Genomic DNA, 27,791 nt, shown 5'->3' on the forward strand with positions numbered 1-27,791 from the left:
CATTCAGCAACATGACGGGTTGCATCTGAACCAGAGGGGCACCAATATCCTGGGAGGGAGGTTTTCTAGTACTCTTCGGGAGGGTTTAAAACTAATTTGGCAGGGGAATGGGAACCGGATTTGTAGTCCAGCAACTAAGCTAGCCGATATTCAGGACGCCAGTAGTGAGGCAGTGGGGAAGGGAACACTGACAAAGGAGAGTACTTGCAGACACGGAGATGGGTTGAAGTGTGTATACTTCAACGCAAGAAGCATCAGGAATAAGGTGGGTGAACTTAAGGCATGGATCAGTACTTGGGACTACGATGTGGTGGCCATCACGGAAACTTGGATAGAAGAGGGGCTGAAATGGTTGTTGGAGGTCCCTGGTTATAGATGTTTCAATAAGATTTGGGAGGGTGGTAAAAGAGGTGGGGGGGTGGCATTGTTAATTAGAGATAGTATAACAGCTGCAGAAAGGCAGTTCGAGGAGTATCTGCCTACTGAGGTAGTATGGATTGAAGTCAGAAATAGGAAAGGAGCAGTCACCTTGTTAGGAGTTTTCTATAGGCCCCCCAATAGTAGCAGAGATGTGGAGGAACAGATTGGGAAACAGATTTTGGAAAGGTGCAGAAGTCACTGGGTAGTAGTCATGGGTGATTTTAACTTCCCAAACATTGAGTGGAAACTCTTTAGATCAAATAGTTTGGATGGGGTGGTGTTTGTGCAGTGTCCCCAGGAAGCTTTTCTAACACAGTATGTAGATTGTCCGACCAGAGGGGAGGCAATTTGGATTTGGTAATAAACCAGGGCAAGTAATAGATTTGTTAGTGGGGGAGCATTTTGGAGATAGTGACCACAATTCTGTGACTTTCACTTTAGTAATGGAGAGGGATAGGTGCGTGCAACAGGGCAAGGTTTACAATTGGGGGAAGGGTAAATACGATGTTGTCAGACAAGAATTGAAGTGCATAAGTTGGGAACATAGGCTGTCAGGGAAGGACACAAGTGAAATGTGGAACTTGTTCAAGGAACAGGTACTACATGTCCTTGATATGTATGTCCCTGTCAGGCAGGGAAGAGATGGCCGAGTGAGGGAACCATGGTTGACAAGAGGTTGAATGTCTTGTTAAGAGGAAAAAGGAGACTTATGTAAGGCTGAGGAAACAAGGTTCAGACAGGGCGCTGGAGGGATACAAGATAGCCAGGAGGGAACTGAAGAAAGGGATTAGGAGAGCTAAGAGAGGGCATGAACAATCTTTGGCGGGTAGGATCAAGGAAAACCCCAAGGCCTTTTACACATATGTGAGAAATATGAGAATGACTAGAGCGAGGGTAGGTCCGATCAAGGACAGTAGCGGGAGATTGTGTATTGAGTCTGAAGAGATAGGAGAGGTCTTGAACGAGTACTTTTCTTCAGTGTTTACGAATGAGAGGGGCCATATTGTTGGAGAGGACAGTGTGAAACAGACTGGTAAGCTCGAGGAGATACTTGTTAGGAAGGAAGATGTGTTGGGCATTTTGAAAAACCGGAGGATAGACAAGTCCCCCGGGCCTGACGGGATATATCCAAGGATTCTATGGGAAGCAAGAGATGAAATTGCAGAACCGTTGGCAATGATCTTTTCGTCCTCACTGTCAACAGGGGTGGTACCTGGGGATTGGAGAGTGGCGAATGTCGTGCCCCTGTTCAAAAAAGGGATAACCCTGGGAATTACAGGCCAGTTAGTCTTACTTCGGTGGTAGGCAAAGTAATGGAAAGGGTACTGAAGGATAGGATTTCTGAGAATCTGGTAAGACACTGCTTGATTAAGAATAGTCAGCACGGATTTGTGAGGGGTAGGTCTTGCCTTACAAGTCTTATTGAATTCTTTGAGGAGGTGACCAAGCATGTGGATGAAGGTAAAGCAGTGGATGTAGTGTACATGGATTTTAGTAAGGCATTTGATAAGGTTCCCCATGGTAGGCTTATGCAGAAAGTAAGGAGGTATGGGATAGTGGGAAATTTGACCAGTTGGATAACGAACTGGCTAACCGATAGAAGTCAGAGAGTGGTGGTGGATGGCAAATATTCAGCCTGGATCCCAGTTACCAGTGGCGTACCGCAGGGATCAGTTCTGGGTCCTCTGCTGTTTGTGATTTTCATTAATGACTTGGATGAGGGAGTTGAAGGGTGGGTTAGTAAATTTGCAGACGATACGAAGATTGGTGGAGTTGTGGATAGTGAGGAGCGCTGTTGTCGGCTGCAAAGAGACATAGATAGGATGCAGAGCTGGGCTGAGAAGTGGCAGATGGAGTTTAACCCTGAAAAGTGTGAGGTTGTCCATTTTGGAAGGACAAATATGAATGCGGAATACAGGGTTAACGGTAGAGTTCTTAGCAATGTGGAGGAGCAGAGAGATCTTGGGGTCTATGTTCATATATCTTTGAAAGTTGCCACTCAAGTGGATAGAGCTGTGAAGAAGGCCTACGGTGTGCTAGCGTTCATTAATAGAGGGATTGAATTTAAGAGCCGTGAGGTGATGATGCAGCTGTACAAAACTTTGGTAAGGCCACATTTGGAATAGTGTACACAGTTCTGGTCGCCTCATTTTAGGAAGGATGTGGAAGCTTTGGAAAAGGTGCAAAGGAGATTTACCAGGATGTTGCCTGAAATAGAGAGTAGGTCTTACGAGGAAAGGTTGAGGATGCTAGGCCTTTTCTCACTAGAACGGAGAAGGATGAGGGGCGACTTGATAGAGGTTTGTCAGATGATCAGGGGGATAGACAGTCAGAGACTTTTTCCCCGGGTGGAACAAACCATTACAAGGGGGCCATAAATTTAAGGTGAATGGTGGAAGATATAGGTGGGGATGTCAGAGGTAGGTTCTTTACCCAGAGAGTAGTGGGGGCATGGAATGCACTGCCTGTGGAAGTAGTTGAGTCGGAAACATTAGGGACCTTCAAGCAGCTATTGGATAGGTACATGGATTACGGTAGAATGATATAGTGTAGATTAATTTGTTCTTAAGGGCAGCACGGTAGCATTGTGGATAGCACAATTGCTTCACAGCTCCAGGGTCCCATGTTCACTGTCTGTGCGGAGTCTGCACGTCCTCCCAGTGTGTGCGTGGGTTTCCTCCGGGTGCTCCGGTTTCCTCCCACAGTCCAAAGATGTGCAGGTTAGGTGGATTGGCCATGATAAATTGCCCTTAATGTCCAAAATTGCCCTTAGTGTTGGGTGGAAGTGTTGACCTTGGGTAGGGTGCTCTTTCCAAGAGCTGGTGCAGACTCAATGGGCCGAATGAATTTACAGTGCAGAAGGAGGCCAATGATAATCTATGATTAATCTAGGACAAAGGTTCGGCACAACATCGTGGGATGAAGGGCCTGTTCTGTGCTGTATTTTTCTATGTTCTATGTTAGCAACACTAAGACAGTTTCTACATATTTGCTGCTGACAAAGTTCCACCTCAACAACCTCCCACAAACCCTTTATTGCTTCAAAGCTGTGAAGACATCCAGTCTTAAGTAAACTTCAAGTTCAGTTCAAGAATATCTATGCCACGCTCAGGCTCTGCCAGCAACTTCGCATCCTCCCACTGTCACCCCGCACTTCTTCAGTGGCTTTCGGATGGTAGATAGGTTTTGGGGAGTCAGGAAGAGAGTTATTCACCACAGAATTCAAAGCCTCAGGTGTGCTCTTGTAGATCCAATATTCAGAAGGCTAGTCCAGTTCGTCTTCCAGACAATGGTAACCCAAAGGATGTTGGTGGGTGTCTCAAGGATGCAAGAGAGTCATTGAGTGGTTAAGGGGAGGTAGTCATTGCCTGAAACTTGAGATAGGCATGTTGTCCGTCATTTGATGTTGTCCAGATCTTATTTGATGCAGACACAGATATACAGTACTAGAAAAGTCTCTCTACCCAGCGTCACGCTTCCAGAACCATCTTGCCTCCCATCACAAATGTCACCTAGTTCCACCGCCTCTCCGCTTCCATCTCAATTCATCAGCCATTAAAACTCACCTTTGCATCAGTTACTGGTGTTCTGCTGGTCAGCCTCCCATGCTTCAGTGAATAAACTTCTATTCCGAACTCTACTGCTGAATCCTACACTGCACTCAGCCTTGCTCACCCATCACCTGCCCTCACCGATTTACAGGCACTCATGGTCCTCAACTGTATCCTGATCTCTCCAAACATTAGCTACTCCCTATTGCTAACATGTCCTATATTGTTCATACCCAACTTTCAGAACCTTGAACATATCCTGGACTTCTCTCAAAACACTTTTTTGGTTTCCTCTTCTTTCATGTCTATCTTTTCTACCGCTAAAGCACCTTGGAACACTTATTACATTTAAGACACTATACCAATCAATGAGAGTTATTTTCTCTCTATCGAAGGGTTGGGAATATGAGCTTGTATAAATGTTTTTTATTTCGGGAGTGGGCACTGATCTAACCCAGCTTCCAAGGTACCATATATTCAACTATTTAATCATTCACATCAGCTGTATAGTGTTGTGCACTTATAACAATTGCATCTCAAAATAAAAGTCTGATAAAACATGATTTTAACCAACCCTTTGTCATATTGGGGTAAATTGGTATTGGACACCCGGTTATCATTGCTGTCTTTTATTGTGCAGTTTCCATTCGGAGTGGATGGCAAAGTCGCTTGGTTTGGAGATTGAACCCAGACAAAATTCCTACAGGATGCAAGCTTGGACTCCAGCGCCTGTGAAAATATAAAATAAAATGTATTTGCAAATGTTTATCCCTTAATGCTTCAGCGCGACAAATGGTCATTTAAGCAACAGTATATATATATATTTCCATACACCTATCTTACAAATGCATTGAGGATAAATGAAGTAAACTACATTCCCCTACCAATTTGGCTATGTTTAGCTGCATATGGACGGAAATCATAAGTTTGTGGTCTGAGCCACCTTGCTCCTCCACACGCTGTGCACTGATGGCAACTGCATCTCAAAATAGACAAGTCTGAGTCAACCCTGTGTCACATTGGGGTAAACTGGCATTAGACCGACTCGGAAACGAGTGCCTTGCCAATAAACACAGCATTGAAATTCATGTAACAAAATAAAGTCCACACTCATCCACTAAAAGCAGAAAAAGATAGGGCCATTGCATTCAGGAATAAGTCAATCCTTAACAAAGTCATAATTACGGTCAAACAGGTTCTGGCACAGAAAATGCACTTTAAGTGTGGCATCTCATTCCTTCCGAGGTTAATGTGTTGATTAAGAAAATTCCGGTGTCTCAATCACGTTTTTCCTTTTCCTCTGTTTTACTTGATTTCAATCCGATTTATATGCTTGAAGATTTTTTTTGATCTGATTGGTTGACGCACCATGCTGTTGGTGGCACTACTCACATACACTCCACATTCCCTGCAGGGAGTGCTGTGCTGCATCAGACACAAATGTTATTGCTGAAAAAACAAGTGCCAGCCTGGCGACAACAGGCAGCTCTCTTCCTTTGCTGCTCACTGCAATGTCTGGGCCATAGAATCGGATTGTGCCGTTAATTCCCACATTACCCCATAGTTCCTAACAAATTACCTGGTCAAAAACATCACAGGTTGTCCAATACTGTCGGGAGAGGGATTACCCAAGTTTTAAATTACCGAGTGATTTTTTTTTTCAATCAAAATTATTCAGATCCTTAGTTTTATCAATGGAACAAGTCAGAACTTTGGATCATCTTCTACACAAATTGCTGCTTCGTGGACAGAGTACGTTATCAGGGAGATTTTTTTTAAAACTTTTTATTCGTTCATGCCAGTATTTATTGCCCATTCCCAATTGCCCTTAGAGGGGTTAGTTAAGAGTCAACCACATTTCACCATCTGCAGTGGCTGGATTTGAACCTGGGACCCCAGAGGCCCTGGGTCTCTGGTTAACTAGTCCAATGACAACACCACTATGCCATCGCCTCCCCTGCATTTAAGTCCAGATTGAAATAGGAGTGAAAGCACAGTGCCTTGCGAGGCATACCCAGATAAGAGTACATCCTTCTCCATTCTCGAGCAAGATAGCAAAGATATAAAGTAGCAAACATGTGTGTTTCTGGAGAACACTGGTGGAAGATGAAATGTATTTCCTCTCCAAATTAAGTGATTGCTTTAATGGGGAATAAAATAAGAGCAAAATTACTCGGGAGATTTAATTTGGGCTGAAAGCTGTAGTTGCAATCCACCACCACCTTCAAAGCAACTACAGATATGCAATAAAGAAATTCAGACTTCTTTGTATCAACCAGGTGCCAAGAATAAAAATAAAACTACTCTATCCAAATATGAGGGCCATCAAAATATGAAGTATATACACATGTATATAGAGGGAAATTATTCACGGAGATCAGGGGCGGCACTCTTGATGGGGAAAAGAGGTCCAGCTGGTATAGGAACAAAATGCAATGCACCTTCCCCATCTCCTCCAACTGTTAGACAAAAGACAAACATATTTCATCTAGGTGAATCTTCTACCAACTTGGTAGACACAAAACCTGAACATTTGCACCAATTTTGTGCTGATGCATCAACAGACTAAAGCAGGAAGGAAACCCCAGTTCAAAGCTTTAATAAACCACAGTCCAAAGTCACCTGCTCGCCCTAGCATGCTTCTCTCACCAAGTTGTGTCTCAAATTACTCATAAGAACATAAGAACTAGGAGCAGGAGTAGGCCATCTGGCCCCTCGAGCCTGCTCCGCCATTTAATGAGATCATGGCTGATCTTTGTGGACTCAGCTCCACTCTCCGGCCCGTACACCATATCACCGAATCCCTTTATGCTTTAGAAAGGTATCTATCTTTTTCTTAAAAACGTTTAAAGAAGGAGCCTCAACTGCTTCACTGGGCAAGGAATTCCAGAGATTCACAACCCTTTGGGTGAAGAAGTTCCTCCTACACTCCATCCTAAATCTATTTCCCCTTATTTTGAGGCTATGGCCCCTAGTTCTGCTTTCCCCGACCAGTGAAAACAACCTGCCCGCATATATCCCATCTATTCCCTTCATAATTTTGTGTGTTTCAATAAGAACCCCCGCATCCTTCGCTGCACATTTGATAGCACAATTCGCTGTGCCCGCGGGGGGGGGGGGGGGGTCCGTGGTACAACTCACTAAAGCGAATCTCCCTTTGATGGTGAAACACAAGAGTCAGCCTGTTCTCTCCAAAACATCCTTTCTCTCCATTACCAAATGGACTTATGTACTCCTAAAAATACTATAACCTAATGTTTATTTTCCACTCCTGCCCACAAGCACATGTACTCCTAAAAATACTGTAACCTAATGTTTATTTTCCACTCCTGCCCACAAGCACATTTGTTCGTGCCATTAAAATCTGTATCTCTATAACATTCTATCTAATTCCCCCAAGTTAATTTCCAACACCAAGCATCACAACCCATTTTGTTCGTTCCTACAGCATCGCTCCCTTCCCCTGGAGTCTTTTCCCAAAGATAATACCTTATTCTTTTATCAATCCTTCTCAAGTGATCAACTTGATTTCCTTCCTCTATGCATTTTATTCCTTCTTTATTTAAAAAGCATTTCTAATTTGTGCTCATCTATTTTTTTTCTTCCTATATTCTGAAGAGACATAGTCAAAATAATAACTGTTTCCCTCTCCATAGGTGCTACCGACCTGCTGAGTATTTCCGACTAGCTTAGGGATAGAAACTGGGCGAGATGCTGTAAATGTATTGTGCCTGTCCCCCTTGGTTAATAAAGCTATCTTTGTCTCTGCCTCAACAATTTAGATTTGGGGGGGCGGGGGGGGGGGCACGCTGCTGGCCTTGTTCTGCATTACAAGCCAGCTGTTTAGCTCCCGGTGTTAAACCTGCTCCATTTAGATGGCACACAGGCATAAATTAGGTATTCCTCTAAGTTAGGTACAGTCTGGAACATTCAGGATAGTTCCTCAAACACTAGAGACCTAAAGCTGATCCAATTTTTAAAAAAATCTACCAAAGTAAATGACTTACGAAGAAGGATCCCACAATGATACATGGATATTTAGAAAGCTAATTAAGTCCCAATAGAGAAGGAATCTCCTCTCAAAAAACTCAATCGCAAATTGAACAGGCTATAGGCATCTAAAAAAACATAACTGGAGCTTGACCGGCAATTTGCTTGGCTGAACAATGGAACACCCAGCTAAGCTGCAGCTTTTAAAAACTATGGGGGCGGCAAGAGTTGACCAGAGGTGCAGAGACATGTCGCCAGCCCCATGACACAAACTCCTACTGGTGACGCGGAATGTTGCAGGTCCTTTGCATCAAAAGGAAAGCAGGCTCCTCGGGGCAAAACAAAAAGCTTTGCACATGCTCTGTTACCAAAGCTAGCAATGAGGGAAATAGTCAACCGGGCAAAACAATCGTGCCCCTGCAGCTGGCCCATAGGATCAAAGCAGGAGCTGTTAATCCATTTACATTTTTAGTGACCCAAAGCTAGTCCCACTTCCCCAATAAACATTCAAATTCCTTTATTTCAATCGTTATTCACTCATTCCCCTAAAATTGCAATGGCCCCTGCTCCACTACTTGGTAGCAAAACATTTTCTGTTCCAAGATCCTTGCATGAAGAAATAGCTCCTGACCTCTTTTGACTTGATGACTGTCTAACCAGCTCCCTAGAGTAGAGAGCCTCTCCATTTATCCTATCAAAAAACTACATCGGGCAGCACAATGGCTGTGGTTAGCATTGCTGCCTTACGGCACCAAGGTCCCAGGTTCGATCCCGGCTCTGGGTCACTTGTCAGTGTGGAGTTTGCACATTCTCCCAGTGTTTGTGGGTCTCATCCCCACAACCCAAAAGAGGTGCAGGGTAGGTGGATTGGCCACGCTAAATTGGAAAAAATTAATTGGGCACACTAAATTTTTTTATTTTTTTTTAATAAATGTTTTAAGTCTTAACTACATCTACTGAAACTGCTCTCGGTTTCCTTTATTCAAGTGGAAAGTCTTCACAACTTGTAGTTTTGCAATCGCCTTGTGATTTCACAACGTTCTGATTTCCCTTTGCACGCACTGCCCATTTGTTGCACTACACGGTCCCTCCAGGGTAGACGCTTGCAGCTCAGTGTGGGGCCCGGCTGTCCCCAGCAAGATCTAGACTGGCTGCGCATAACTGAACATCCAGAAATGAACACAACAGAACCAGTACCGTGTACTTTAGTGTAAGCATTCATTCATAAAACCCCAAATGTTATTGGGCTTCCACGTGACAATGTATTTGATCCACAGTCTTTAGCATCGCCTCAGGGAAAGTCAATCGCTCAATTTTGTTTTTTTCTTGGGAGTTTTCTAAAGTCTAGCACAAACAAATTGGAAATAAGTTTATATTTAGAGTACCCAATTATTTTTTTTCCCCCAATTAAGGGGCAATTTAGCGTGGCAAATCCACCTACCCTGCACATCTTTGGGTTGTGGGGGTGAAATCACTCAGACACGGGGAAAATGTGCAAATTCCACACGGACAGTGACCTGGGACTGGGATTGAACCCAGATCCTCGGCGCCATGAACAAATTGGAAATGCAACTTATGCATTCTAACTCTCATTTGGTACAAAATGTACACACTTTCTTGGCAAGGTGGATGCAGCAACAGAACAAAAAAATTATCAATAGTCCAGGTCAAATTGAAGGATTTCCCAGAGAGAGACTATCCTCTACATCCAGGGCTGCTCTTCTAATGACCCATGACCCACATGTTCGCTACAGTAAAAAAAAAAATATATGGGGCAGCACAGTGGTTAGCACTGCTGCCTCATTGCACCAAGGACCCGGGTTCCATCCCAGCCCTGGGCCATTGTCCTTGTGGAGTTTGCACATTCTCCCCAAAGATGTGCAGGGTAGGTGGATTGGCCACGCTAAATTGTTCCTTAATTTGAAAAAAAAAAAAATGAATTGGGTACTCTAAATTTATTTTAAAAATAAATGAGAACTTCGAAGTAACACAATGACTGCATTACCCCAATCTTCCTGGCCCATGCCATTTCAACGCACCACCTTGATCTCATGCCCACATGTCCTTGGCCTGCTGCAATGCTCCAGTGAAGCCCAACGCAAACTGGAGCGCAGCACCTCGTTTTAGGATTAAGCAAGTGACAGCCTTGAGGCCTCAACATTGAGTTCGGCTTTAGACTATGACCTTTCCTCCATCTTGACACGAAAAAAAAAATCCAAAACAGTTCTTGCCTCAATGTAAAAAACCCTCCCGACTTCCGGTGGTGGCCATGGAGAGAATGGGCACACCGTTAGCAGCTCTTGCCCTCGGTAGTGGTCTTTTAACGGCTTTTAAGCTGGTTTTCACGGGAATTTCTGAACAAAGCTGAGCTTTGACAAAGAGTCATCGGACTCGAAACGTTAGCTCTTTTCTCTCCCTACAGATGCTGCCAGACTTGCTGTGATTTTCCAGCATTTTCTCTTTTGTTTCAGATTCCAGCATCCGCAGTAATTTGCTTTTATCCAGTATTATGAAGTGAGCTCAGCAGACAAAACGGTGCACCTGGGAAGAGGAGATCCGGGTGTATTAGGATTGGGGAGCAGAGCTTGCAAAGAGGAGGGCGAGTTTTAATAAAGTCTCGTTCTGGAAAAATCTCAACCTTTCAATTCTGTAATTTAAGTTGCGACTTTCGGAAAAAGGGCTTTTATTGGAAAAAAGATGGTTGAGTTTCTGCATGCATAATTTTTTCCTACCCGGTTTGATTTCTCTTCTACTGTTTTGGTTCTGTTTGAAGGTGATGGGATAGATACGATTCTGTTAAGGGAGGGGGATGGGCTTCTGCGCCTGGGCCTTGGGGGATTGTTTGTTTGCTTTCTGTGTTTGATGTTATTGTGTTGAGAACGTATGTTAAGAAGGGGGGGGGGGGGGGGGGGGTGGAGATCCGGCAGGTGGTAGAATGCTAGGCACCGGGGGCGAGAGCTGCTAGGCTAGCTGGATAGCTAGTTAACGGGAGCAAAGTGGGGGGAGAGCTGGAGCGGAGGAGAGTGTGAGGGGACTGCTGACGAGTAAGGGACTTTCGGGGGATTGGAGATGGAGAGCAGAGGGCAGTAGCTGCAGAAGGGCGGACCAAGGGAGGTGCGGGGCATGGACCAAGGGAGGTGCGGGGCATGGACCAAGGGCTGGCCTAGGAAAGATCATGGCTGATTGATGGGGAGGGGGTTGAGAGCACCCCCGACCAGACTGGTTATGTGGAATGTATGGGCCGGTCAAAAGGGCCCGTTCGCACACCTGAGACTGTTAAAAGCGGATGTGGCCATGCTACAGGAGACCACTTGAAGCTGTGAGACCAATTCAGACTGAAGGGATGGGTCGGACAGGTGTTTCATTCGGGACTGGACTTTAAAACAAGGGGGGTGGCCATCCTGATTAACAAGAGGGTGGCATTTGAGATGGGGAGGATAGAGGCAGACCCGGGGAGTAGATTTATCATGGTTAGTGGGAAGCTGGAGGGAATGGCAGTGGTGCTGGTAAATATATATGCCCCAAACTGGGATGATGTCACGTTTGTTAGGAAGGTGCTGGGAAACATCCCTGACCTGGGCTTTCACCAGCTGGTTATGGGGGGTGACTTTGACACGGTCCTGGATCCAAGACGGACCGGTCAAGTTCCAGGTCAGAGAAAGTATCAGCAATGGCGAAGGAACTGCGGGGGTTCATGGAGCGCATGGGAGGGGTGGATCCGCAGAGATTTGGGAGGCCAAGGAGCAGGGAATATTCATTCTACTCCCATGTGCACAAGGTATACTCCAGGATAGATTTCTTTGTACTGGATGAAACACTGTTAGCGGGGGTGGAGAACACGGAGAACTCAGCAATTGTGGCGTCAGACCATGCGCCACATTGGGTAGACCTACGGGAAATTCGCAGCGCTCACAGTGGAGATTAGATGCCGGGCTGCTAGCGGACGATAAGATCTGTGAGCGAGTGAGGGAGGCCATCTGGGGGTACATAAAAAACAATGATACGGGAGAGACTGCAGCTGGAGCGGTTTGGGAGGCACTGAAGGCAGTTATCAGAGGGGAATTTATTTAGATTCGAGCCCACAGGGAGAAAACGGAGCAGGCAGAGCTGGACAGATTGGTAGGAGAAATCTTACAGGTGGACAGGAGGTATGCGAAGTCTCCGAATGAGGGGCTCCTGAGGGAGCGTCAGAGACTCCCAATTGGAATTTGGGCTCCTTTCCACAGGCAAGGCGGAGGGACAGCTGAGGAAGGCAAAAGGGGCAATATATGAACATGGGGAAAAAGCTAGCAGGATGCTGTCACATCAGCTGAGGAAACAGGAGGTGGCGAGAGAAATAGGGAAAGTAAAGGAAATGAGAGGGAAGGTAGTGATAGACCCGGGGGCGGTTAATGTCGTGGTCTGTGAATTTTATAGTTAATTATATGAGTCGGAACCCCTATTCGGGGAGGAGGGTATGAATCAATTCCTAGAGAGGCTAGAGTTCCTGAAGGTAGATGAGGAGCTGGTGGAAGTCCTAGGGGGCCCAATTTGGCTCGGGGAGGTGATAGATGGGTTGGGAAGCGATGCAATCGGGTAAGGCACCAGGACCTGACAGATTACCAGTGGAATTTTATAAAGAGTTCTCTGGGTACTGGGGCTGCTCCCGGTTAAGGCTTTTAATGAGTCTCGGGAGCTGGGAGCACTCCCCGCAAAAGCTATCACAGGCATCAATTTCTCTCACTCTGAAGTGAGATAAGGACCCAGAGAACTGTGGATCGTACAGGCCAATTTCCCTGTTGAACATTGATGCTAAATTGCTGGCAAAGAATTTGACCGCTGAGGATTGCGTCCCGGAGGTAATCAGGGAAGATCGGACAGGGTTTGTGAAGGGCAGGCACCCAACGTCCTATATTAGACGGCTTCTTAATGTTATAATGATGCCAGTGGAGGGGCACAATGTTGAGATGGTAGTAGCCATGGACGCGGAGAAGGCTTCTGACCGGGTGGGGTGGAAGTACCTATGGGACATTTTAGATAAGTTTGGATTCGGACAGGGATTGGTGGATTGGGTCTGGCTGCTATATCAGGCTCCAGTTGGCAAAGGCAAGAACCAACCGAGTCCGATCAGATTTTCAGGTTAACAAGTTAAATATGGGAAAGAGAGAGATGTTCGTGATCCAGGCACGGGGGAAGGAAAGGAGACTGAGGGAGTTGCCGTTCAGAGTGCTGGAGAGGAATTTTAGATATCTGGGGATTCAAGTGGCTAAAGATTGGGGGCAGCTTCAGAAGTTAAATCTGGGCAAAGCAGTGGATCAAATGAAAAGGGATTTTCGCAGGTGGGACATTCTCCCACTGACGCTGGAGGGGAGGGTTCAGACGGTGAAGATGACGGTCGTTCCGAGACTGTTCCTCTTTTTTTCAATGTCTTCCGATTTTTATCCCAAAGGCTTTTTTCAGGAAAATGAACACTGCGATATCGGGTTGTGTGTGGGCGGGTAAGTAAAGGCGGCACTCCTGGAACGGGGTCGCGGAGAGGGGGGCTTGGCCCTCCCGAGCTTTATTAACTATTACTGTGCGGCCAACATATCGATGGACAGGAAGTGGGTAGTGGGGGAGGGGTCAGTGTGGAAGTGAGTGGAAGCGGCATCCTGTAAGGGTACGAGTTTGGAGGCCTTACTGACGGCACACCTGCCGTTTTTGCCAGCTCGATACTCTACGAGCCCTGTGGTGGCGGCAGCCCTTAGGAGTGGGGGCAATGGAGGCTACACATGAGATTGGAGGGGGCGTCAGTGTAGTCACCGATTTGTAACAATCACCGGTTTGCCCCCGGGGGGACGGGGAGGGATTGAGAGATTTGGGGACCTATTCATTCCGCGCGGGGGGGGGGGGGGGGGGGGGGGGAGAAGAGTTGTTGTTCTGTAGGTTGCTTTTTTTCCCCCCATTACATGTCGGCCCGCGTGGTTGTTTAAGAGATGTTAATGTGTTAAACTGTGAAAATTACAAACGCTTCAATAAAATATTTTATATAAGTAAAAACCCCTCCCCCACTATTCTTTAGTTGTGTGTTCGGAGCACTGTCCTTTTGTTCTGCCACGAACACATTCTGCTCTTCTACCTTTATGCCACTATCAGCACCTTCTAGAGCCCTTCACACAGCCATCAACGCTTCCTGTCTCGTGACCTACATACCTTTGTCGCAATCTCTCCCACCAATCACAAACCCAGTGCTCCACCCCTTATAGAATCCATCACATTTCTCCCTCTATTTAGCTCTGAAGAGTCAGGTAGACTCTGAACATTAACTATATTGCTCTCTCCACAGACACTAACCCTAATGCTGAGTTTTTATTTTTAAAATAACGTATAAATTCAAAAGGGGAGGGGGGGGGAAAGAACAGAGAGAGTCGAGATGCCAGAACAAATTGGGAAAGCAGTTTAAACCATATTGGATCATTGACTTTTTAAACAGAGGCATGTAGCACAATAAAATAAATGATGCTGAACGCATGATAATAAATGGGGCATAGAGAAACCTGCAGCACAGAGAAGTGGGCATTCTCGCCTGGTGCTGGCTCTTCGATAGAGAAGCTGTACAGTCTCATCCTGCTTTTTGACCATAGCCTTTAATGTTCCTCATCAAGAACCTGTCCAACTCCGTTTTGAAATTGTTTGTGGAAACAGCTTCCACCACTTGGGTACAGCGTTCCAGATCCTGACAACATGGAGCAAAAAAAATAATCTCCCATCTCCCCCCACAGTTTATAATCATTATTAGTGTCACAAGGAGGCTTACATTAACACTGCAATGAAGTTACTGTGAAAAGCCCCTCGTCGCCTGTTCGGTACACGGAGGGAGAATTCAGAATGTCCAAATTACCTAACCGCACATCTTTCGTGACTTGTGTGATGAAACCGGAGCACCCGGAGGAAACCCACGCAGACACGGGGAGAATGTGCAGACTCCGCACAGACAGTGACCCAAGGCTGGAATCGAACCTGGGACCGTGGTGCTGTGAAGCAACAGTGCTAACCATGTTTTGTGGCGAAATGAGAAGTTGTGGTTGTTTTTCTTAGAGCAAAGAAGGACAAGGGGAGACTTGATGAAGAGTATTGAAATAAATAGTTTTCAGTTACAGAGGGGCAATTAACCAGAGGATGCAAATTTAAGATCATTGTCAAAAGAACCTAACAAACAGGAGGCCAATTACAAAGTCAGGAAAGCCAAAGAACAAGGAAGCAATGCACTTGCTGGGGGAAAAAAAATCAAAATAGTGGACCAGCAAATACATATGTTGCATTCTCTGGTACATTCACTTGTAATCAAAATCCACATTATCCGACAGTATAGAGTTATGCGCCTTTAAGGTCAGCTGTAATGAGATACTAGCCAGTGACATTTGAAGCACGGAAATAGGAGCTTCAAGGTTTGTGGAATGACAGAACAATAGCAAATTGTCACAGAACATTGGTAGAAGAGATGTATAATACAATTTATTTAATTAAAAAAATATTCCATACACATAATTGACATAATAACCAAAAATGTTAGAAAAACAAAGGTTCGCAAAGCAGAATACAAACAAGTCCCACCTACGAACAAAATTAACAGGGAAACAAAGATACTGTTCTTTTGAGCTGCAGCATCTTGAATATTGGTTGAAGTATAAATGAACTCCCTTTCAGTCAATATAAAATATTGAAGATGGTGTAGGATTCTTTTTCAAACAAAGATATTGCTATTTATCAAAATAGTCAAACATATCAAAAGCACATGGGACATTTCTCATCAGCCCATCAGCATCTGGTGTCTGAATTAAACAGCAACTTTCCAACCTGATAATCTACACCTATAGAAAGGAAGAGCCCTCTCGGTCTGAACTAATCATCCCTGGTGACCTCCCATTTAAATATCAGAACACAATTTGTCCCCCTTGAAATTGAAGTGCAAAGGGAGGAGAAAAAAAAATTATTATGGGTTAAGACATTGTGACAATATGGTCATCAGGGCACGTTTTTGTGCCAATAGAAATACCACTAACCAATTTTGTGGACAAGATATTTACACTAGCAAATGGGAATTACATTTTTCAAAAAAATAAATTGCTAATAACATAAATAGCACAAATGAAATCTACAGAAAATGCTAACAGACAAGACCCAATATGCGTTCTTGCTCAGCCCTACCCCATTAGTACTGTTGTCCCATACAGGCGGCTGAAAACTTTACACAAGTGTATGGACCAGAGTGAAATAAGACAACAAATAAAGAGAGCATGCACAAACAGCTACTAAAGCTTCCCAAAAAAGAACAGCTCCAACGAAACTGTACAATAACCTGGATTCATAACTGGCTGCCAAACAGTTTGACATAAAATTATCCACGAAAGAGAAACAATTTTACATGCCAAGAAAGTATGACATGCCTCTTGAAGGGTGAACACATAAAAAGGAACAAAATCGAAGCATCGAGTTTTGTAATTACCAAGTTTACTGAATGGGGTCAGCCAATTCTCACAAGACAGCAGAAAAGGTTTCCGGCTAATTCAGTTTGGTCGAGTTAGACTGGCTTTGTCATTAACCACACGATAAGAGAGAGAAATCAGTGAAATACAAATAAATAATGGACCCGACAGCGAAAAAAGGTATCGCAAGAAAACATAGAATTCAGGTGCTAAGATTATGGTGTGAAACCAGCAACATAGATGTTTAGGCCCAGGTGGGCCAAAAATGCTCTCCTCTGGCAAGTTCCAATGAGAATATAAAATGGGGTAAAAAGACATCAGCGTTTCACATTTCAGGAACAATTAAATACTGAGAGTCTGATTTTATTTAGCACAGAATGGTCAGCTTTGCTCAACATCTAACCTCTGCACAATTCAATTATAAAACTTATTGAGGCCAGGAATGAGGCCGAGTGAACTGAGAATGTCACAAAACACTGCACTTAAAAATGTTGCAATCCTTACCCCAACTTTCCTAAGCAAGTCTCCCACTATATTTAGTGCAGAAATCCTGGCTGATGGAGTCAGAGGGCTGCCAGTGTAACCATCTGAAAAAGATTTAAAATAAGTAAAACACACACAAAATTGGTTAACACTCCTGTCCAAGTAAAATAATATGCTTGAGCAAGCCTTGGAAGGAAGTACTGTGCGAGGAAACAGGCCAATGTTCACAGGGGGAAGTATTGATGAGGTAGATCAGCATTTCATAGATACCCAAAATGTTGCCATTCAATCAGATGTGCCACATAGAGAGCCACACCTAGACAAAGCCAGGCTCTTCCCAGTAAGGGTCAGATTAGGTGACAGTGGGAAGAGCTGTTAGCACACCTTTTAAATGGGACACTAGAGTATTGCTGACTGAGCCAGCACTAGATTACCTACCAGCATGAACCAATAACCGGGTAATAGCAAATGTCACAGACGAATGAAAAACCACCAATTAAAATTTCTAGAATGGTCCCTTTTTCCTGCTTCAGAGGCCAAGTGTATTTTTAATCACTATCCGAAATCGATAAAAGAAATCCCCTTAATTTGTCAAGTCACAGAAATTCAGATTTAAAGTCCATTTCTGTCCTGTTCCTAATTCCATGTCATTAGAATCTTTTGGTGTTTTGAGATTCCATCATAATATATTGGGAGTTAAGTAATTAGGTCTTTGAGAATTCCCATCCAGTGGCACACTGAACAAGAACCAAAAAGGTAATCTTGCTCCATGGGCACGAGTTCTCATGCTATTGCCTCACAGTTCGGGCAACCCCCATTGGGTTGATCAAGGTCATTCATCATTACAATAATAATTTGCACATATCAAATCCTCCATGATCCATCCTTTCGTGGTCCAGGGTGGATAGGCCATCTCTACTATTCTTGAACACCTCTGCACTTCTTATGCTTATTCATCAAGGCAAACTTGTGCTCAAAAAGGATCAAGTGGATGGTTTCAGTGTAAATCTGCTTAGACTCTGCCAATATGCCTGTGCCCCAATCTGCAAAGGGAATTCCACCCCCCCCCCCACTTCCCCACCATATTCATCCTCAGAATCACAGAATTGTTACCGTACAGAAGGTGTCCATGTGGCCCATTGTGACTGTACTAACTCTCCAACGAGCATCAGAATCCCTCCAGTGCAGAAAGAGTTCATTTGGCCTATCGAGTCTGCAACGACCCTCGAAAGAGCATCCCCCCACCACCAGCACGAGGTACAAGTTCTCACAAGTCTTCCATATGGCACTGTATCCAATACCTTTTGAAAGTCCGTGTACACCACATCAACAGCATTCATATCCCTTCAAAGAACTCCAGTTAAACACTACCTACTCTTAAGAAACCATGCTGGCTTTTCCCAATCAATGCACATTTTGCCCACGACTATTAATTCTATCCCAAATTATTGTTCTAGAAACTTCCCCACCACCAAAATTAAACAGAGGTCTGCAATTGCTCGGTCTATCCTCACAACCATCCTGTGTTCCTCCGAATGATTACCTATCGCTACCATATTTGTGGAAGTTTCTAATGTTAGCCCAAACATACCAAGCTCCGAATCCAGTGCCCAAATCCTCACTTCACATCGGATCCAGCTGGCAATGACTGATCAACATGGGCTGGCTTGGAACTCAGCCCAAAGGAGGTGTCCAATGACTTTGCTATCCAGCCTTTTCTTTATTAATCTTAAGGATGTGGGCATTGCTGACTGGGCCATCATTCATTACCCTCAGGACAGTGGTGAGCTGCCTTCTTGAACCGCTGCAGTCCAAAACCATCACGAGCATTTCGCCATAGCCATTTTCTTAATCAATAATTCCCCAGGGATAGCAAATCAGCTGCCTTAGAATGAATTCACACCCGTTGCTAGAGTCAGCCAGGTTTTTTCAGACATTTTGAACGGATGGAAATCGAACATCAACAATGGTCAACAAAAAAAAAAAAACCTCGAATCATTCCAAAGTATTGAACTATTCAATAATATAGAGAGAATGTTACCTTTTGTAAACATGGCAGATGTGGGGAACCCACTGTTGGGTCTTTTACATATCAGTGGGGTCAAAGGCATTGTTGTAGAAGCTTGCGGTATCACATTTTCAGAATCCAACATGGCATTTGTTGGTTTCCTGATGGAATCTGGTTTCTGCTGTACTGCCAATTCTTGTCTCAGATCTGGAAGCAAAATTTTCCATTAAAAAAAAAATCAAATGCAAAAGTCAAACCAAATATTTAACTGTACATCCAAAATACAATTAAAATAAAAGCAATGCTAACCTCTTGCTTCATCTTTCAGTCTTTGCACAGAAACCAGAAGATTTTCTTTCTCATCTAGCTCACTCTCCAAGAAGGCGTTCCTCTCAATTGCCTGGTTCAGCCGCTGTTCAAAATCCTCCAGGGACATAATTGTAGCTCTGAGCAAAACAAAAACACGGAATGGAATCAAAAAAGATAGTAAAATGTATAAGAGACTTTTGCCATAGTGTATAACGGGACTCCATATATATGGGGACTCAATATCACAGCATTCTGATAACAGATCCTGCGCTGGTCCTTACCAAGATGCTTGGAACTACTTACACTTTTAAAAATGGTCTAAAAAATATAATTGTCGAGTTTATAAAGGATCAAAATGACAAAGCAATACTGTTCGACACCCTTCAGCATCAAATGTAAACCAATTTAAAATGCATGTGTAAGCAACTGCCAATATTTAATCACTGAGCTTTACTCAGTTTACAACGCACCATCATTTTTAAGTACCCTAAAAACATGACCATTAGACTGGGTGGCAGGATGTAACAAGTGATGTGCTACAGGGATCAGTGCTGGGGCCTCAACTTCTTACAATTTATATAAATAACTTGGCTAAAGGATCTGTAAGGTATGGTTGCTAAATTTGCCGATGACATAAAATAGGTAGGAATTGTGAAAAGGACTTGAGGCTACAAAGGGACACAGGTGGGTTGTGAGTGGGCATAAATCTTGCAAATGGGAATATAATGCGGGCTAAATGGTAAATTGTCCATTTTGCAAGGAAGAATAAAAAAAGCTTATTATCTAAATGGCGAGTGAGGGGCAGCATGGTGGCACAGTGGTTAGCACTGCTGCCTCAGGGTGCCAAGGACCTGGTTTGGATCCTGGCCCTGGGTCACTGTTCATGTGGAGTTTGCACATTCTCCCCGTGTCTACGTGGGACTCACCCCCACAACCCAAAGATGTGCAGGGCAAGTGAATTGGTTATGCTAAATTGCAAAAAAAAAAGAATTGGGTACTCTAAATTAAAAAAATCTATTTGGCGAGTGAATGCAGAGCTCGGAGATGCAGCGGGATCTGGGTGTCCTAGTTCATGAATCACAAAAGGCTAGTATACAGGTGCAGCAAGTAATTAGGAATGTTACTGTTTATTGGGAGGGGAATTGATTACAAAAGTAGGGAGGTTATGCTCCAGTTGTACAGGGTATTGGTGAGACCACACCTGGAGTTGTGTGTACAGTATTGGTCTTCTTATTCAAGGAAGGATCTAAATGTGTTAGAAGCGATTCAGAGAAAGTTTACTAGACCAACACCAGGAATGGGCAGGTTGTCTTAAGAGGAAAGGTTTGTAACCACTAAAGTTAAGAGTAAGAAGCGACTTGATCAAAATCTGCAAGATCCTGAGGGGTATTGACAGGCTGGATGTGGAGAGGATGTTTTCCCTTGTTGGAAAACCGAGAAATAGGGGCCACTGTTTAAAAATAAGTGGTTGCTCGCTCATGTAAGATGGAGATGAGGAGAAATTATTTCCGAGGGTGATGAGTCTTTGGAACTTTCTCCTCAAAAGGCAATGGAAGCAGACTCTGAATATTTTTAAGGCAGAGGTGAATAGATTCTGGATTAACCAGGGGGTGAGTGGGGTTACGGTTACAATCAGATGATCCACGATCCGATTAAATGGTGGTGGAGCAGGCTCGAGGGGCGGAGTGGCTTACTCCTGATCCTCATTCGTAGGTTTGTATAATTTGCGCTTTTAACTCATTTATTCGACATGACAATTTGCACATGCACTCTTTCGGTTAAATGTCTCATTCTTTTTATATTACATTTCACATAAAGGAAATTTTTTATACAAATAAAAAAAAACTTTACATACACTATGGGACACCATAGCCAAGGTAGGAGAGAAGCCAGAGCAGGCTCCATGGGCTGAACAGAATCCCTAAATTGCAAGAGGCCATTCGGCCCATAGAGTCTGTACCAACCTTCTGAAACAGCACTCTACCTGGGCCCACCCTACACACGTAACCCAACCTGCACATCTCTGGACACTAAGGGGCAATTCACCCAACCTGCATGATTTTGGACTGTAGGAAGAAATCAGAGCACCCGGAGGAAATCCACGCAGACGTGGGAAGAAAGTGCAAACTCCACACAAAGTCACCCAAGGCCGCTGAGAGGCAGCAGTGCTAACCACTGTGCCACCCTACTCTAGTAATATGTGCTCTGGCACATTTTTATACTTTTGGGTGTTGTTGCTCATTGTATTGTACCATTGAGATTGTAATATCAAGTATCATAGAAATTACAGTGCAGAAGGAGGCCATTTGGCCCATCGTGTCTGTACCGGCTCTTGGAAAGAGCACCCTACCCAAGGTCCACACCTCCATCCTATCCCCATAACACAGTAGGCCCACCCAACACTAAGGGCAATTTATCACGGCCAATCCACCTAACCTGCACATCTTTGGACTGTGGGAGGAAACCGGAGCGCCCGGAGGAAACCCACGCAGACACGGGGAGAATGTGCAGACTCCGCACAGACAGTGACCCAAGCCGGGAATCGAACCTGGGACCCTGGAGCTGTGAAGCAATTGGGCTATCCACAATGCTACCGTGCTGTATGACTGTACATTGAAAAGTAAAGCTACGCTTACCTTTTAGCCCGTTCCAAGTCATCATTGGCTTGCTCTAGTTCTCGGATGTATTTCTGCAGCTGGTCTTTAATTGCTGTGGTCTCAGCAAGCTCGTCCTGTAGCATAGTAATCCGTTTATAATTCTCAGAGTGATGCTCTTCTAATTTATCCTGAAAATTAAAATGTAACAATCAGAAGACTGGGCTATTACAAGGTGTCACTGGAGAGGGGGGAGATCAACTGTTTCAACATGCCTGCCCCACTGTGATGGCTGCAGCATTAGGATTACTTTCCTTCAGACCTCATTCATGATTTGCTCTTCAGTTTAAAAAAAAACCATACAGAATGTACCACAGGAATAAAGGAACAATTTTTGCTTCAATAATGAAAACAGGCGAATTCAATTTATCCTGGTTTACAAAATTTCTCCCATGTATTTACTGTACACCCTCGAAAAACACAGGTTCATCTGAAACCAATTGTATTATATCCTGCTTCAGTGTTTACAATATAATTTCAAATCTATCATTAGCACAGACAGGTCCTTCCTGAACAAAAATGTCTTGTCTGTCTAGATTAACAGTGAACTTTAAAAAACGATCCATAACCTGCAAGGGTAGAATGTAGAACAAAAAAACTATTATCCAAACGCTCGCTGCACATATCCCAATTCAAGTTTATTACTGTGGAAATGTAGCAAGGGAGGTTGGTTAGCTCAGTTGGCTAGACGACTGGTCCCTGATGCCAACAGAGCGGCTTCAATTCCTGTACTGGGTGAGTTTACCAGGAAGGCCCCGATTGTCAACCTGTTCCCCCGCCCGAGTGGAGGTGACCCTCAGGTTATATCACCGCTCGCCCACTCTCTCTCATTCAAAAAGGGGGCAAACAGCCCATGGCAGTGTTTTTCAAACATAAACCCCCCCCCCCCCCCCACCAACTGGCCAACCTCCAGGACCCACGCTGACAGACCTCCCTCCTCCGGAGACCTTCACGAACCACGGCACCCAAACTTCGCGACACACGATTTGTACTTATCTTTCATGCGACGCAAGTCTGCTTGATCCCCACGATCAAGACTTCAGCTGATGATTTAAGTTCTTTCTACTTCCTTTGAAAAAAGAAATCAAGAGGTTGTCCTCGAACTCTCCATTCTTCGTCTTCAAATGCCTTTGAAGTTTTAAACTGTCATTTGCCAGTACTTCCCGGCACGTACACACATGGGCTTCGCATCCAGATTTGCATTGGTACAATTAATGAAGCCACATTCCTCAAGACGTCAACTTTATATGGCTTGAAGGACAGCACGGTGGTGCTATGGCTAGCCTACTGCCTCACGGCGCCGAGGTCCCAGGTTCGATCCAGGCTCTGGGTCACTGTCCGTGTGGAGTTTGCACATTCTCCCAGTGTTTGCGTGGGTTTCGCCCCCACAACCCAAAGATGTGCAGGGTAGGTGGATTGGCCATGCCAAATTGCCCCTTAATTGGAAAAAGTTGAATTGGGCACTCTAAGCCATATTTTTTGATACAAGTTATGTTCCTTATTTCAGCTTCTTAATGGATTGTTCATCAGAGGCCCTGGAGCTCACACCATCACTGCTTTGTCCTGCCATGGACTCTCCTGACCAGCTCTCTCCAACAGCTTGAGATCCTGGTCTGTGTGTGTCTCTGGCCCTTTCATCATTATTACAAAATGATCCATCTTCAGTTCTTCACACAGTCCTGTTGCTTTGCCTCCTCATCAACTCCTCCTAGTGCTTGGATGAGGCGACTCTGGCAACCTACTGCTCCCCAGACCTGGAATACCTGACTGTGAGGTGCGCCCATATTATCTTCCACGTGAGTTCACTTCAGCCATTATCACAGCGGTCTACATCCCATCCCAGGCAGTAGTGAGGAAGGCGCTGGACGAACTATACACAGTAATAAACAACTACGAAACAGAACACCCGGAGCCCTGTTCATCGTGGCCGGAGACTTCAACAAGGCCAACCTCAAGAGTGTACTGACAAAATTCCACCAGCACATCTCCTGTCCCACCAGGGGCGACAACACTCTTGACCACTGCTACTCAAAAATCAAGGGCGCCTACCGTTCCATCCCCCGACCGCACTTTGGGAAATCAGACCATAAGACGGTGCTCCTTCTCCCGGCATACAAGCAGAAACTCAAGCGGGAGAATCCAGCTAAGAAGGTTGTGCAGTGCTGGTCCGAGGAGACAGAAGAGCTCTTACGTGACTGCTTAGAGACAGTGGACTGGTCCATATTTAAGAACTCAGCGACCAACTTAAATGAGTAAGCCACCACCGTCACAGACCTCATCAGCAAATGTGTGGACGACTGCGTGCCAAAGAAAGCAGTACGTGCGTTCCCCAACCGGAAACCATGGCTCAATCGCGAGAGTGACTCCCTACTGAAGGACAGATCTGAGGCGTTCAAGACAGACAACCCTGACCTATACAAGAAATCCAGGTATGACCTCCGCAAAGCCATCCGGAATGCCAAGAGAGAATATCAAACCAAGCTAGAGTCACAGACAGACTCTCGGCGGTTGTGGCAAGAACTAAACAACATAACGGGCTACAAAGCGAAGTCGAACAGCATCTCTGGGAGCAGCGCACCCCTCCCCGATGAACTCAATGCATTCTATGCTCGGTTCGAACAGGTAACCAACGATCCACTGGCGAGTGTCCCAGCAGCCCATAATTCACCCATACCCACCATCACAGCTTCCGAAGTCAGAATGGCCTTCCTGAAAGTGAACCCTCAGAAGGCGACGGGCCCAGACAGGATCCCTGGTCGTGCACTCAGAGCCTGCGCGAACCAGCTGGCAGAGGTATTCACGGACATCTTTAACCAGTCCCTACTCCACTCCAAGGTCCCCACCTGCTTCAAGAAGACCACCATCATACCGGTACCAAAGAAGAACCAGGCAACGTGCCTCAATGACTACCGACCAGTGGCCCTGACTTCAGTCGTAATGAAGTGCTTCAAGAGGTTGATCATGAAGCACATCACCTCCATACTCCCAAAACGCCTTGATCCACTGCAATTCGCATACCGCTGCAACCGGTCCACATCAGACACCATTTCCCTGGCCCTACAGAGCATCTCGAAAACAAGGACTCCTACATTAGACTCCTATTTATTGACTACAGCTCCGCCTTCAACACCATAATCCCAGCCAAGCTCATATCAAAGCTCAAACCTAGGACTTGGCTCCCTACTCTGCAACTGGATCCTCGATTTTCTTTTTTTTTTTTTTTTTTAAATATGTTTTATTGAAATTTTTTTCCCAAACAACAATTTTTCCCTTCTTACAAAGCAAAGGCAACAATAATACAGAATTTTTTTTACAATACACAAGTAACAAAACCCCTTTATCTTTGACCTAAACTAAACTAACCCCCCCCCCCCCGGTTGCTGCTGCTGGTCATCTGTCTTCCCTCTAACGTTCCCCTAGGTAGTTGAGAAATGGCTGCCACCGCCTGGTGAACCCTTGGGCCGATCCTCTCAGGGCAAACTTTATCTGCTCCAGTTTAATGAACCCCGCCATATCATTTACCCAGGCCTCCAGTCCGGGGGGTTTCGCCTCCTTCCACATGAGTAGGACTACTAGGGACGCAAAGGCCACAACGTCGGCCTCTTTCGCCTCCTGCACTCCCGGCTCTTCTGCAACTCCAAATAGAGCTAACCCCCAGCCTGGTTTGACCCGGGCCTTCACTACCCGCGAAATCACTCCAGTCACTCCCTTCCAATACCCTTCCAGTGCCGGGCACGCCCAAAACATATGTGCGTGGTTTGCCGAGCTCCCGCCACACCTCCCACATTTGTCCTCCACTCCAAAGAACCTGCTCAATCTTGCTCCCGTTAGGTGTGCTCTATGTAGCACCTTAAATTGAATCAGGCTAAGCCTGGCGCATGAGGAAGAGGAATTTACCCTGCTTAGGGCATCAGCCCACATACCCTCCTCTATCTCCTCCCCTAATTCTTCTTCCCACTTTCCTTTTAGTTCGCCCACCGACTCCTCCCCCTCTTCCCTCATCTCTCGGTAAATCTCTGACACCTTGCCCTCTCCAACCCACACCCCTGAAAGCACCCTGTCCTGTATCCCCTGTGTCGGGAGCAACGGAAATTCCCTCACCTGTTGTCTAGTAAACGCCCTCACTTGCATATATCTCAAGAAATTTCCCCGGGGCAACTTATACTTTTCCTCCAATGCTCCCAAGCTCGCAAAAGTCCCATCTATAAATAAATCTCCCACCCTCCTAATTCCCAACTGGTACCAGCTCTGAAATCCTCCATCCATTCTTCCTGGGGCGAACCTATGGTTGTTCCTGATTGGGGACCCCACCAGGGCTCCCCGCACCCCTCTCTGTCGCCTCCACTGTCCCCAGATATTCAATGTTGCCGCCACCACCGGGTTCGTGGTAAACTTTTTAGGTGAGATCGGTAGCGGCGCCGTCACCAGCGCCTCTAAACCAGTCCCTTTACAGGACTTTCTCTCCAGTCTTTTCCACGCCGCTCCCTCACCCTCCATCATCCATTTATGTATCATTGCCATATTGGCGGCCCAATAGTAAATCGCCCAAGTTCGGTAGTGCCAATCCTCCTCTGTCCCTACTACGCTGAAGGAACCCCCTCCTTACTCTCGGAACTTTCCCTGCCCACACAAAGCTTGTGATGCTCCTGTCTATTTTATTAGGATCCTCGATTTTCTGACCAACAGACCACAATCAGTAAGAATGAACAACAACACCTCCTCCACAATAGTCCTCAACACCGGCGCCCCGCAAGGCTGCGTACTTAGCCCCCTACTCTACTCCCTGTACACACACACGACTGCGTGGCAAAACTTGGTTCCAACTCCATCTACAAGTTTGCTGACGATACGACCATAATGGGATGGATCTCGGATAACGATGAGTCCGAATACAGGAGGGAGATAGAGAACCTAGTGGAGTGGTGTAGCGACAGCAATCTCTCCCTCAATGCCAGCAAAACTAAAGAGCTGGTCATTGACTTCAGGAAGCAAAGTACTGTACACACCCCTGTCAGCATCAACGGGGCCGAGGTGGAGATGGTTAGCAGTTTCAAATTCCTAGGGGTGCACCTCTCCAAAATTCTGTCCTGGTCCACCCACGTCGATGCTACCACCAAGAAAGCACAACAGCGCCTATACTTCCTCAGGAAACTAAGGAAATTCGGCATGTCCACATTGACTCTTACCAACTTTTACAGATGCACCATAGAAAGCATCCTATCAGGCTGCATCACAGCCTGGTATGGCAACTGCTCAGCCCAGGACCGCAAGAAACTTCAGAGAGTCGTGAACACAGCCCAGTCCATCACACGAACCTGCCTCCCATCCATTGACTCCATCGACACCTCCCGCTGCCTGGGGAAAGCGGGCAGTATAATCAAAGATCCCTCCCACCCGGCTTACTCACTCTTCCAACTTCTTCCATCGGGCAGGAGATACAGAAGTCTGAGAACACGCATGAACAGACTCAAAAACAGCTTCTTCCCCACTGTTACCAGACTCATAAATGACCCTCTTATGGACGGACCTCATTAACATTACACCCTGTATGCTTCATCCGATGCCAGTGCTTTTTTAGTTACATTGTATATGTTGTGTTGCCCTATTATGTATTTTCTTTTATTCCCTTTTCTTCTCATGTACTTAATGATCTGCTGAGCTGCTCGCAGAAAAATACTTTTCACTGTACCTCGGTACACGTGACAATAAACAAATCCAATCCAATCCAATTCAACCAGGTAAGTGATCTGCTCTCTGCTGCCGCTTCTGGCGGGAAGACTGTGGTCCAGGGACAGTGCCCTAATGTCAGGAGAAGACAGTCTGCCTCACTGGTTCCGGGGTCAGTGGACTGCCAGATCTGCCTGAGGGGGCACACATGCGCAGGACAGCCGGCATTCTCAGCCGAAAAGCCGGACGTGGCCATTCGGCACTT

The 27,791-nt window shown here is 45.4% G+C and overlaps 1 protein-coding gene across 2 annotated transcripts in view; it reads right to left on the minus strand.

Annotated features, from left to right (window-relative positions):
- The window catches only part of LOC140394507 (nuclear distribution protein nudE homolog 1-like), a 40,923-nt gene that overhangs the window by 4,266 nt on the left and 8,866 nt on the right, over positions 1–27,791 (minus strand). For both annotated transcript variants that reach the window (XM_072481838.1, XM_072481840.1), the window contains exons 3-7: positions 21,842–21,990; positions 19,206–19,342; positions 18,930–19,103; positions 16,910–16,992; positions 4,546–4,700 (exon numbers count right to left, since the gene is read on the minus strand). In XM_072481838.1, coding sequence (XP_072337939.1) covers positions 4,546–4,700; positions 16,910–16,992; positions 18,930–19,103; positions 19,206–19,342; positions 21,842–21,990 — 698 coding nt within the window. The remainder of the gene's footprint in view (positions 1–4,545; positions 4,701–16,909; positions 16,993–18,929; positions 19,104–19,205; positions 19,343–21,841; positions 21,991–27,791) is intronic.

Source organism: Scyliorhinus torazame, chromosome 17, assembly GCF_047496885.1.
Source record: "Scyliorhinus torazame isolate Kashiwa2021f chromosome 17, sScyTor2.1, whole genome shotgun sequence".
Lineage (NCBI taxonomy): Eukaryota > Metazoa > Chordata > Chondrichthyes > Carcharhiniformes > Scyliorhinidae > Scyliorhinus > Scyliorhinus torazame.